At 44.4% G+C, this 12,937-nt stretch overlaps 1 protein-coding gene across 1 annotated transcript in view; it reads right to left on the bottom strand.

The window, feature by feature from the left end:
* Positions 1–1,427: 1,427 nt before the first annotated feature.
* The window catches only part of PRKAR2A (protein kinase cAMP-dependent type II regulatory subunit alpha), a 32,922-nt gene continuing 21,412 nt past the window's right edge, over positions 1,428–12,937 (bottom strand). The window contains exons 7-11 of the mRNA XM_044281103.1: positions 9,544–9,645; positions 8,906–8,980; positions 8,753–8,818; positions 6,274–6,412; positions 1,428–5,522 (exon numbers count right to left, since the gene is read on the bottom strand). Coding sequence (XP_044137038.1) covers positions 5,389–5,522; positions 6,274–6,412; positions 8,753–8,818; positions 8,906–8,980; positions 9,544–9,645 — 516 coding nt within the window. The 3' untranslated portion in view covers positions 1,428–5,388. The remainder of the gene's footprint in view (positions 5,523–6,273; positions 6,413–8,752; positions 8,819–8,905; positions 8,981–9,543; positions 9,646–12,937) is intronic.

Raw genomic sequence — 12,937 nt, 5'->3', positions numbered from 1 at the left:
GTTGTTGCTCAAAATCCCACAATAAATGGCCCCATTCATCCTCTCCTTAATACAGTGCAGTCGACCTGTTCCCTTCGCAGAACAGCACCCCCAAAGCATGATGTTACTACACACACACACACACACACACCCCCCCCCCCCCTCCTTCATGCTTTACAGTAGGGATGGTGTTCTTGGGATGCAACTCCTTTTTCCTACAAACACTTTGAGTGACGTTTAGACCAAAAAGTTCTACTTTCTCCTCGGCCTCCTCTGGATCATCCAGATGGTCATTGGAAAACTTCAGACGGACCTGTCCATGTGATGACTTGAGCTGCGGAACCTTCCGGGGCAATGAACGATTTGAAACCATGACGGCATAGTGTTCTACCAACAGTGACCTCTGAAGCTGTGGTCCCAGCTCTCTTCATGCCATTGACCAGCTCCTCCCTTGTAGTTCTGGGCTGATTCCTCACCTTTCTTATCATCAGTGATACCCCACGAGGTGAGATCTTGCATGGAGCCCCAGTCAGAGGGAGACTGACAGTCGTCTTTAGCCTCTTCCATTTTCTAACAATTGCTCCCGTAGCCCTTTCCAGCCTAGTGGAGGTCCACAATTTTGTCTCTGGCATCTTTTGACAGCTCTTTGGTTTTGCCCATGGTAGTAGTTGGCATTGACTGTGGGGTGGGTAAGGGTCTTTAAAGAGACCAGACAGGTGCTACTAAGTTAGATTGAGTGGAGAAGAGGTGGACTTAAGGCACAGTAACAGGTCTTTGAGAGACAGAATTCTTGCTGTTTCTCAGGTGTTCAAATACTTCTGTTCAGCAGAGCAAGACAAATACATTCGTTAAAAATCATACCGTGTGATTTCCTGAAATGTTTTTTATTTATTTTTTTATCCATCTCAGAGTAGGAATGCACCTACAATGTGAATTTCAGACCCCTCCATGATTGGGAGAACTTGCAAAATCGCAGGATGTTCAAATACTTCTGTTCCTCACTGTACATGTATCTTGTTTGTATTAAAACTAAATAAAAACGTCAAAAAGTTGGTATCCATGCAATTGTACTAACTTGCAAAGTAAAATTAACAGTAGTTTTACTTCATAGGGAAAGCCGTAAAAAATAAATAAATGGCGGAATGGGGTCCTAGGTTCAAATCCAACTGAGGACAACATCTGCATGGAGTTTGTATGTTCTCCCTGCGTTTGCGTGGGTTTCCGCTGGGTTCTCCGGTTTCCTCCTACAATTCAACGACATCCTGATAGAGACCTTAGATTGTGAGCCCTATTGGGGACCGTGTGATGCTAATGTCTGAAGCGCTGTGGAATAGGTCAGTGCTGGTTAAGTGCATAAAATAAATGTTTTTTGTTTGTGTGAGTGACGTCATCAGTACCACCTCCCGTCAGTGAAAGGGTTAAAAAGCAGAGGGATAAAGCACAAAACCTTGAATAGTCATCTTGCTTTATTTTAATAATCAAACATTGCATACTCAAATGTGTCATAAAATGGCGGACAGCTATACATGGAGCCGAGCGATCTCACCGTATCCAATACTACCCAAAATTTCCGAAAAGAAGACAGAATGTGTCGCGCTGTGGATAGAAAAAGATTCCAGGAACTGAATAAGACTATGTACAAAGACGTCTAGATAAGAATTCCGCCGTTTATTAATAAAACATAAAATCTCTGAAATCCCATGGAGAGGAGCGGGTCACGCGACGGCGCAGGAGGGTCAATACTGATGGTTCTAACTTCTCTCCTTTCTCTTATAAATACTGTTGGAGTGCAAAGAAAATCCTAGAACAGGCAGAACCAAACTAAGTGGATCTGTCACTTATACGTGGTGTAGGCAGCCATTTTGTTGGAGTGGACAAGGTCAGCCAGTCTACTAGGACATGGCAGGATGTCACCAGGACAGTTCCCTTTACATAAGGACTAATGAATGAGGGGTTGAAAATACAGCTGTGCCCCATGAACGCCTTTGTCCAACACGAACTGGCCTTCATGGGTCCATGGTGTGGTGGACATGTGACAGTGAGGCAGCCAATCACTGCAGCAAAACATGACAGTACCAAATATCATGTCTACGACCACGTGATGACCTGACATTAAAGATAAAGGGGTGAGGGGGATAAAAGTTACTGCCCACTGATCCGACTGGTGGACAGCGATCACATGACCCCAGAGCATCGTCTCTAGGTCTGCTCCATAGACTGTTGAAAATTACAATACCATATACCAGGCATGCTCAACCTGCAGGCCCTCCAGCTGTTGCAAAACTACAACTCCCAGCATGCCCGAACAGCTTACAGCTATTAGCCTCCAGCAGGGCATGGTGGGAGTTGTAGTTTTACAACAGCTAGAGAGCCGCAGGTTGAGCATCCCTGCAATATACCATACGAGTTATAATTTCATAAACGGCCAGGGAGTCATTCAGGATTATAAAAACACGGTTGCCTCCTTCCAAAACCCTGCGCCACCCCCGTCCTCGGGTTGTATCCAGTAGTGCAGCTCATTTCCACTGAAGCGAGTGAAGCCGAGCTGCAATACCATAGGCAACCTGTGGAGGAGTGTTGTGCTGTTTTTTTGGGGAAAAAAAATAATAAAGTCATGTTTTTCTCATCCCTTAAAACCGAGCACCATAGCGGGAAGTCTATCCTAGTGACAAAACCCCCTTTAAACAACCAACTGGCTGAATACTGGTGGTACAAAATGGCCGTCTGCGCTGTGCTCCAGTGACAGGTACATTTTGATGCAACACAAAGATGACCAGTAGTAACACGTGCGGGGGCGCATTCACAGGTGAAAAATTCGCAAAGCACTTAACGCCTTGAGGTAGCTTCTTTTAGGCAGAAAGTCAGTTGTGTGTTGTTACAAGCAAATGGGGGGTAAAAATAGAATAGTGCATTTTCACTTTTTCACTAGATTACAGAATGCGGGCGACGCAGGGGCCGTCCCGGGCATCCCTCAATATAGCCCTGTAGCATGAACTAAAACGATCGCTAGAAACCAAAAGGAAGGCCTCAAGGAGAAAGAAAAGTGAGTGACAACTGAAGAACATCCTGCAGCATAAAAACAGCAAAACCAACGCTGCGGAGCAGAATGGATTTGAAAAAAAAAACAATAAAATCTGAAAAAAAAAAACTTTTGGCAAAACTGGTTTACATACACGTCGATAACAAAAACCACAAGTTCATCTGGAAACAGGAGAAGAATGAGCCGTAACATTCAGAGTTATAATTTTTTTTGTCTTTTTTTAGTTTTAACGGTGCAGAACAGTTTGTGTTTTAACGAGAGAAAACTTTATAGAATTGTTAAAATGTGAAATCTGTGCTGTGACATAAAAACAATACTAGAGTCAGCCAGGGCGCTTGTGATCCTTAAAGGAAGGTGGGGGTTCTTTTCACCGATAGCATTACTACAAGCAAGATTAAGGACGGGCTGATACACTCTCTCCCCCCCAGAGACACTTTGCTGCTGAGTTCTCCCTACTGACCTCTCGGGTGTTTCTGTAGCCGTCATGTCCCCCTTGTCACATCACAAGTCTGAACAAAAAAAAAGCGAGCAGAAAGTGAACGCATCTCATGAAGGAGCAGCGAGTAATGCATTCAGGGGCACAAGGTTAGTTCCAAGGATTCTACATATTTGCATCAAATACTTAGAGGGAATGTTAAGAATTAGTAAAAGGACCTGTCCGGAATACAAGGACCACCAAAGGAGATCCCTGCATCACGCTCCAACCCCTGCATGACCGAGGAACGCTCCAGTAAAACATTCTGTGGTAAGTTAACTACAGACCCGAAAAGGCTGATCTTCTGCTGAAGCGAACCTCTATTTACTTTGATTGCACTAAAGTCTATGGTGGGGGTGACATGGAGAAACAAGGGCTGGACGGGCTGTGTTATTCCATGGTTTCCCCTATTGCGGTATGGCTCATGTTCGTTAAGTACCTCATGGATGGAGTATGGGAGGGTCCTAAGCTCCGGGACTGCATTTTCATTACTACCTGCAGTAATTAACTGGCTCTCAGTTTCCATCTATGTTAAATCCTGAAGAAGCCAAAAACAGGAATGGAAAAGAGTCTGCGTAAGGCACTAGGGGGAGATTGTAAAATGCAGCCAAGAAGCTTAAAATGAGTGGGAAGGATCTTGGGAGAGGGCTCCCAAATGCACACTGTTACGGGACTAACTCCTATGGGCCAATAACGTGCTGTCCACGTCTCATCGTCTGCAGGAACTTCTCACCCCCATAACTGCAGCAACCAAGTCTTACTGAAATCTCCAACAACCTGACAGCACAGCCCACAACTAACCACTACTACAGTGGTAGCTGGGGAGCGGCATTCACAACCTAGAACACAGCGTGACGGCACGAGACACAAATGCCAATTTATTGGGATGAAAATAAATAAATAAATATAGGCTTGACCCAAAGGGGATCAATAAGGAATTAAGGAGACATCGCCACAGTCCTGCAGATAAAACATGTACCGTGAGAAAACCAGAGACTGGGAAAGCTATCAATCTGACTTTAATAAATATCTTCAAGTTAAAAATGTTCTAAAACTAGTACGTCAACCCCTGACAGATGAACAGAGCCGCCATTGTGCTCCGCTGGAATGCAAGGAACTCCACCATGTGACACACAGCCAATCGGGCAGCAAAATGCTCAAATGTCACCATGGATTGTGGCGGTGGGACAATGTCAAGGCTACTCGCTCCCATAGAGGCGGACAAGGTCACTACTGGACAATCTAAAATCACCAGTTTATCTTACATGCACCTTTCTGGCCCCTAAGGGGGGCTAAAATGCTGACTTAACTTACAAAATTTAACAAAATAAAGTGATAAAGAAAAGTGCTAACAGCTAATGTATGATGTGATTATTTCAGCATTTACTATGAGGAGCCATTAAAACAGCACAGGACAAAAGCCACAAGGCAAGTCAGAATCAGGGGGGGTTGGGGACACTTGACTACTGCAATTCAGAAAGTCACAAAGCAAAGCATGAGCAAACCTAACTGCCACAGAGGGGCGCTGAGGAAGCAGATCGCGGGGGACTCACAGGGTGCGATACTGAGACCTGTCCTTATGAAACAGGGCGGTATTTTTTTTTTCTTTTTATAAAAGGCACGTTAAGACGGTCTAATGAGATCTCAGCAGCAAAATGACCGTACAGATTGGATATCTACCCTGGCCTCTGGTGTTAAATTTTTCCATTTGTAATTTGTTTCCTAAAATTAAAAAAAGAAGAAAAAAAAAAAAAGGAAAAAAAAAAAAAGCCCAAGACAACAGCAGCGGTGACTGCTCCACCTGGTGGCGCTCTTTGTCCCTTGTTTGTTGTATAGCTGATAGGAGGCTTATGTCTGTGTCTTGAACAGAGAAGGCACTGAGGTAACAAGGTGCCTACTTTCCCGGATCTCGGAGGTCCATGCTAGAACCAAATAATGCCACCAGCTGCTCCTCGTAATGTGTGATGTTCCTCTTCATAATGTCCATGCAGGGGCCCAGTAATCGCTCAAAGGCTTGAACATCCATAACTGAAAACAGAGGAGATAATATGTAAATAGAAAGCAAAAAAAGGTCTTTTTTATTCCATATGACACGACACCCCTCCCCACCTTGGTACTGCTGGAGGCGGGAGCTGGATCAGTCTCCTTCCCTTTCTGGCAGCTGACTAAAGGATCCCTTCTTACTTCCCCTGAAGGAGTCTTCTCCGCTACACTGCAATGTACTGCACAGGCTCTGCTCCTGACAGGCAGGCAGAAAGCCATTTCTATTGGCTGCCCTGCAGTGAATGGAGGATTGCTATGCAGAGACCTGACTGAGGGAAGAGTGACTGAGGATGTCTGTCTATTCACCCAGCTCATTTGGTCGAGGTGCACAATGCTACCAGGTGCTGCCATACTACGTAAGAAAATGAACACCTGGCAGCACCATATAACATAAGTACATGCCATAACTTCACTGGATCTACCACCATGTAAATGGCAAAATATATGTTTGCTGATCAGCTGTTTGAGAAGCACCTTTGCCAGTGATGTCACATTTATCAGTCACATTGGCTAAGGGCTCATGCACACGAACATGCAGTGTTTTGTGGTCCGCAAATTGTGGATCCGCAAAACACGGATGCCGCTCTGCGCTTAGTGAGAACCGGTGCCTTGTCAAGCTAATCGGCCGGAGTCCTGGGTGTCGGACTCCTTGTTCATCAGATACTGATGACCTATCCAGAGGATCCTGGAAACCCCTTTAACAAAAGGAAAATTTAACGTCCTTCATGGTTTTTACCTAAACACTTGACGTTGTCTACAGCATACGCAGAGGCAGCTCGGGGTTTGTTGGTGACAAGGGCAAGTTCACCAAAATACTGTCCTATCGTACACCGAGTGATCTCCACCTCTTGGTTGCCTTCTTGGCCAGTCTTTGTCTACAATAGAAGAACAGAACGTTACAGTCTACATCACTCACAGGCCTGGTGAACAAAGGAAGCCCTTCATCTGACTCCAGTATCTGGCACAGAATCGCCTGATGTACGGGAAAGGCAGAAAAGAGCAAAACAATCAGAAGGCTGCTCCGATTACATGGTCTTCTGGTAGAAGGTTTTTTTTTTTTATGTTCGTTCCTGGACGGAGAAAGGTATCTCTAGATATGTTGGGACTATTTGGTAGTGGATTAGAATTAGGCTAGGGCTGTCATATTGTACAGTACAATCTGGCTGTAAGTCACACGCAATTAAACTGTAGGCTGGAGAAGTTGCTTCTGATTTGTGACCAAATAAAAAGCATGAATATTTTTACAACTGTCTTGTGGTGGCATCATGTTACATGTCAATGAGACCTTGCTGTTGTGCGACGCTTGCTTAAAGGGGTTTTCTGGGATTTTGATACTGATGATCTATCCTCAGGATAGATCATCAATATCAGATTGGTGGGGGTCCAACTCCCAGAACCCCCCGCCAAACAGCAGTATGAAAAGGAAGCGTGAGCTCTTAGGCCTCTTCCCAAGCCATGTGACATCCCGTTCATCGGTCAAATGATCTAGACATAGTTAAGACACATTCAAGTGAATGGAATTGAGCTTCAATATTAAACACAACCACTATACAATGTATGGTGCTGTACTTTGTCAGCTGTGAGGAGGTCGCAGCAGAGCACCACCGCTTATTCAGCTGACTGGCGAGGGTGCCAGAAGTTGGACCCCCGCCTATCTCATATTGATGACCTATCCTGAGGAAAACGCCATCAATATGAAAATCGTTTAGAACCCCCTTAATTTGTACTTATAAAACACGATGAGAAGGAACCTTTACAGTGGTGCTGCCCAAAACTTTTCGTGGCAGTTCTTGAGCCAAAGCTAGAAGTGGATCCAGCAGGAAAGAAAAGTCTAAGGCCCCATTCACACGTCCGCAATTCCGCTCCCGAAAAAAATAGAACATGTCCTATTCTTGTCCGCAATTGCAGATTGCCGCTGTCCGTGTTTTGCAGATCCTCAAAACACACGGATGTGTGAATGGACCCCAAGTCTTTGCTTTATATTTCTCATTCTGCAATAAAAAGCTGTGTGCGCCCGCAACAGGAGGTCTTCTGCTTTTTCTAAGCCTGTGTTGGAGGGTCCCCAGACATTAGGATGATCACAGGATGTCCTGGGAGCAAAAAATCTGCAGCTCCACTACTGAGGCAATGAACTACTGAAATCAATGAGCTGTCTGTAGTGCACAGATGTGCGGGTCCTCCACAGTGAGGGACTCTCTTTAGTCAGTCCACAATTAGTGTCCTATTAGAGTTGTATGGCAGGATAAGTGCCGATTAGAGCTCCTGAGCATTGGACTATTACACAGGGTGATGCAAAGTGAATGGAGGTGGCACCATTGTTACCGCTGCTGATCCTCACAAATTCAGTTCTACCAAGTGAGTCAGTGAAAACAATAATAATCATGCACTACTTTGGTCCATGATACGGACCAAACACGCCCATTGAAGTCTATGGGTCTGTGGAAAACCACGGACAACACGGATGCCATCTGTGCTTGGTCTGGTTTTTTCTTTTATAGGACCACTGATAGGAGATGCTCTGGAAATTAATTTTCAGCTGAGCAGTGTCCGTAGAATACGAATGAAACAACGGGCAAAAAATGGACACAGGCCAAACATGGATCCTTCACAGGTAAAAACATGGATTATTTTTTTTTCCACAGACATCAGACAGACACAAATGTGAACGAGGCCTAACTGCATTTTTCATTCTGATATAAGATGCAAATCAGCTGATCGGTGGTCTTATATGAGCCAATTATTGAGAAGGAGCAAAATGACAAGACCTTTGATACAGCAGGGGGTATACAACTTCTTACAAGCACCCACTGGTTAATGCTGATATCGGATGATGTGGGCAGCATGGTGGCTCAGTGGTTAGCACTGGTGCCTTGCAGCGCTAGGGTCCTGGGCTCAAATCTACATCTGCACAGAGTTAGTATGTTCTTCCTATGTTTGCGTGGGTTTCCTCCAGGTATTCCTGTTTTCTCCTGCACTCCAATGACATACTAATAGGAACCTTAGATTGTGAGCTCCATTGGAGATAATGTATGTAAAACACTGCTAAATATGTCATTGCTATATGAGTAAAAAATAAATCTATACGACAAAGAAAATGTGAACTCATATGAATGCAATTATATATCTGGTTCATACAAAACTCCTCTTGCTAAGGGTCATCATAGTATTGATCTCTGTTGAGGACAGGACATATTCCACACCCCTCCCCCGCATACCTTGCTTTTCATCATTATTTTTACTTCTCCTGACTCAACAATGTAGAAGCAGTCCGCCATGTCGCCCTAAAAAAATAAAAACACAATTGTAGAATGACGCATCAACCTCGGTCATCTACCCAGGAACATGGCGCAGGGACAGGCAGCGCTCACCTGTGCGATAATGCGATCGCCGTCCTTATAAATCTTCTCACCTATTACATCGACAATTTTCATTCGCTCAGAAAGCTGGGGGAAGAGGAAAATTTTTTTTTTTTTATATATATAAAAAAAGATGGAGTATTAAAGGGGTTGTCTCAGTTCAGCAAATAGTATTTATCGTGTAGAGAAAGTTAATACAAGGCACTTACTAATGTATTGTGATTCTCCATATTGCCGCCGCTACTGCTGGATTAATTTTTCCATCACGTTATACACTGCTTGTTTCCATGGTTACGACCACCCTGCAATCCAGAAGAAGTGGCCGTACTTGCACACTATCGGAAAGAGCGCCAGCCTCTCTGGTGGTTGGTACCTTGGGAGTGTCAAAAGGCCAGCGTTTGTTCCTATAGTGTGCAAGCACAACAACCATTGCTGGATTGCAGGGTGGTCATAACACCTGGAAACGAGCAGTGTATAATGTCACGGAAAGAATCCAGCAAGCACAGGAGGCAATATGGAGAATCACAATACATTATTAAGTGTCTTGTATTAACTTTCTCTACATGATATATGCTATTTGCTGAAGTGAAACAACCCCCTTAATGTGAACAACATGGGAACAATCCCAAGACATGGCAGCCGGGCCTCACCTCTAAGGACTTTAGGATGGGTACAGATTCTACAAAGAGCTCAAACATCTTCCTTTTTTTGGCATTGTTTTTCAGGATTATTCTTCTAAAAGTGACTCGATCCTGGTTAGGAGGAAGAAAAAAAAAATATATATAATTTTTTGTGGCAGTTTATGCATTTATATTGAGGGCATTACAGGAGATCAGTGCTCTGAATACAGACCCAAACTATAGTTCTACATGACGATACATAAGTCTGCATGTCACTTACACGGGTGTTCATGTCTAAGACAATCATTTAAAAAAATATATATATATATGCAAATTTGCAAAGATGATAATATACTTATAGTCAACCATCATCTGTCCTACCCTGTCCATCCCAGTCACTCCTGCATCATATTACATGACCTAATCCTCCACCACAACATGCTACCATATAACACGCTGTGCATACAGCATGGAGACATACATCAGGAAGATCTCCAGACGTATACATCGGGTGATAGGCTCAGACACTCACCAGGAGACAGCGGCATGCGACATCCACGGACCTCACATTACAATGTAAGTGCAGTGATTTACTGTACATGAAAGTGTCATCAGCCATGTTTTCCTACACAGCATACAGATCTACAGGGGTGGTGGTGGCGACATTTTCGGCCTCTGTCAGATGAGTGAAGCACTATGGGTAGCCTATAGGACGGATCAGCAACGTCCAGGCACTCCAGCTGTTCTGAAACTACAACTCTCAGAATCCTCCTTTCACTTGTATGGGAGTTTCAAGAGCAGCGCATAAAGTGTGCATGCCGGGAGTTGTAGTTAAACAGCAGCTAGATTGCCGAAGGTTGCTGATCCCTGGCTCATAGAATTTTCAAGCATATACATCAAATCCAGGGCTTGATTGCAGTGTGGAGAGAGTCAATAAACGGAACACAACCCAAACAAGAATAAATCACAATTAACAGCGACTGACAACTTTTTAGTAGCTTCTTCCTACAGTAAATGAACATGGTCATGACATACAGAACTCGTTGTCTTGGCCAACAGGTTAAATGTGTGTGTAGCTCCTGGACTCCCCTCTGACAGAATGTGTATGAACGCCCTTAGAAGTGAGCGATTCTAGATTGCTGCGTCCAGCATGCCTATAAACTGCAAGTTTGCAATCAAACCCATAACCTTATGAATACATTTGCACTGTCCTAATGATAAAGCCTCAATCAGCAGGATAAGTAACATGTCATTGATTAGTCATCCACTAGGTGGCACTGCCTAACCACACACAGTACATGTGCTACATGTGACAAAACAATGTGCCGAAAGAACGGAGCATGTGACATGAAGATACATCTTGTCATTACGTGGTAAGGGCACGTGCGTGCATATTATAAGGTCCCGATGCTTTTCCCATGTGGGATGGACAGGACAGTTTGGCTCTTTCATCAGTTGAATATAATTATACGTTCCCGGCCTATAAAATTGTGTCACATGATGACTATACACTGGAACATGCAAAGACTCGAAACACCTCACGGCATGAGGGTTAATTTTCATATTTTTTTTTACATTTTATTAAGTTTGCCTTCAAGTAAAACATTAAAAAAAAAAAAAAAGGAAAAGTCACTCATATCCCACATCTCACGCTCCGATGCTTCCTGGTCACCGCTGGTTTCTACTTTTCTAATTTCTGGTGCCTTTTGACACAGAGCACATGACCGCTCGTTGAGTCAATGTCCATTGTGCTGATGCGTCTCAGCCAGCGATTGGATGACTGGTCATTTCCTGAGTGACGAGAGGCAGCATGGAAATAGAGAAAGTGGGGTTTTTTGTCTTTTTTTTAATGGTATTCTGAACCTTTTCTAAATCGTTTTATCAGCCAGAGAACCTCTTTACTGGGCATAGTTTACCTGCTCACTGTCGATATTACAGCGGTGAGCAGCGTAATCACAAGCTGTCCCATTCACTTCTATGGGACGGCTTTGTACTACACACTTGAATGGAGGAAGCAGGACGGTTTGTAATTACACTGCTCACCGCCGCAATATCGACAGTGAGCAGGTAAACAATGAAGGGGAGGCTGCGCTGGCACGGAGAACGGCCTTCTATTCAACCAGCTGATCTGTGGCGGTGCCGGACCCCCGCTGATAGGTCATCAATATTACAATCCCAAAAAACTCTTAAGGATAGACATGCGTTTTTTCCAGGCATGTTTAAAGGGAACCCGTCACCACCATAATGCCACCCTACCCCAACCTCCAACAGTATCCCACATGATGTCCTTTGCCATTTCACCAGGCAAAGAGGCCAAGTTCGAGAAAAAAATTATTCCAGCTTCGTGTGCAGCATGAAGGCGGCAGCGGCCTTGATACTTCAAGCCAAGCTTAACACACCCTCTCTGCCTCTTCACTTTTGATGGACGCCTTTTTTTCCCCTTCAGACGTGAGGAATCTGAGATCCCATGCATACGCCACCCTCTATCCTTTGGCGCCTTCGCAGTGAGCGCAGGCTCCAAGAAGAGAGCACAGAGGAACATTCTAGTTTCAGGTCCTGTGAGACATTGATGCACAAGATTGTTCCCTGGCACACTTGCCCCCGGGAGTCGGCATCTGCACAATGAGCCTCTGAAGCCAAGTACAATGCAACTGAGCAGATGCTGATAAAGATAGAGGATGAAGCAAGCACGGAATCTCCGGCCCATCGCATCTGAAAAAAAAAAAAAACACAAAAAAAACAAAGGCATCCATCAAAAGCAAAGTGGCAGGAAAGGGGTGCAGCAAGCACAAACTAAAGTATCAAGGTCGCTGCCCTCTTCAAGCTGCCATTTGCATACACCAAGCAGAGGAATAAAGCTGTTTACTGTCAAACATGGCCATCTGGTGACAAGGACATCAACCTATCAAGAATGGGTGACCCCAGTTCCACCTGTGAGGTGGGCACCATATCCAGGCAGAGAATGAATGGAGAGGTAGTCATGGTCAGCTGTTTTAGTGACTCGCATAGAAGTGAATGGAGAAAGCAGAGGGTGTGCATGGCCACCTGGTGGTCCTCAGATGTGGAGATAGGTCCAGATCTCAGAATACACGACAGTTTTTTCACTGCCATTTTGCATCAATTTTCTGGCCATTTATCAGTTTTTTTAAAAACGGATTTTTTTATTTATTTTTTTTAAACCCCAACCCCATACAGGCCCCCCAGTATAGATCATTCCCCCCAGAGTGCTTTCCAATTTAGAAAATGTCTGCTTTGTGCCCCCAGTATAGATAAGGGCCTCCTTTATGGCCCCAGTATTATAAATTGACCTCTTTAGTGCAGGAAAAAATAAATAAAAAAAATCAACCACTCTCTCCTCACTGCGGACAGCAGGACCGGCGTTCCTAGTGTGATCATGTGACGTCATCACACTGGGAGCGCGGGT

The sequence above is a fragment of the Bufo gargarizans genome, chromosome 2 (assembly GCF_014858855.1).
Source record: "Bufo gargarizans isolate SCDJY-AF-19 chromosome 2, ASM1485885v1, whole genome shotgun sequence".
In the NCBI taxonomy this organism is placed as follows: Eukaryota; Metazoa; Chordata; class Amphibia; order Anura; family Bufonidae; genus Bufo; species Bufo gargarizans.
This window is presented reverse-complemented; position numbering and strand designations above follow the sequence as displayed.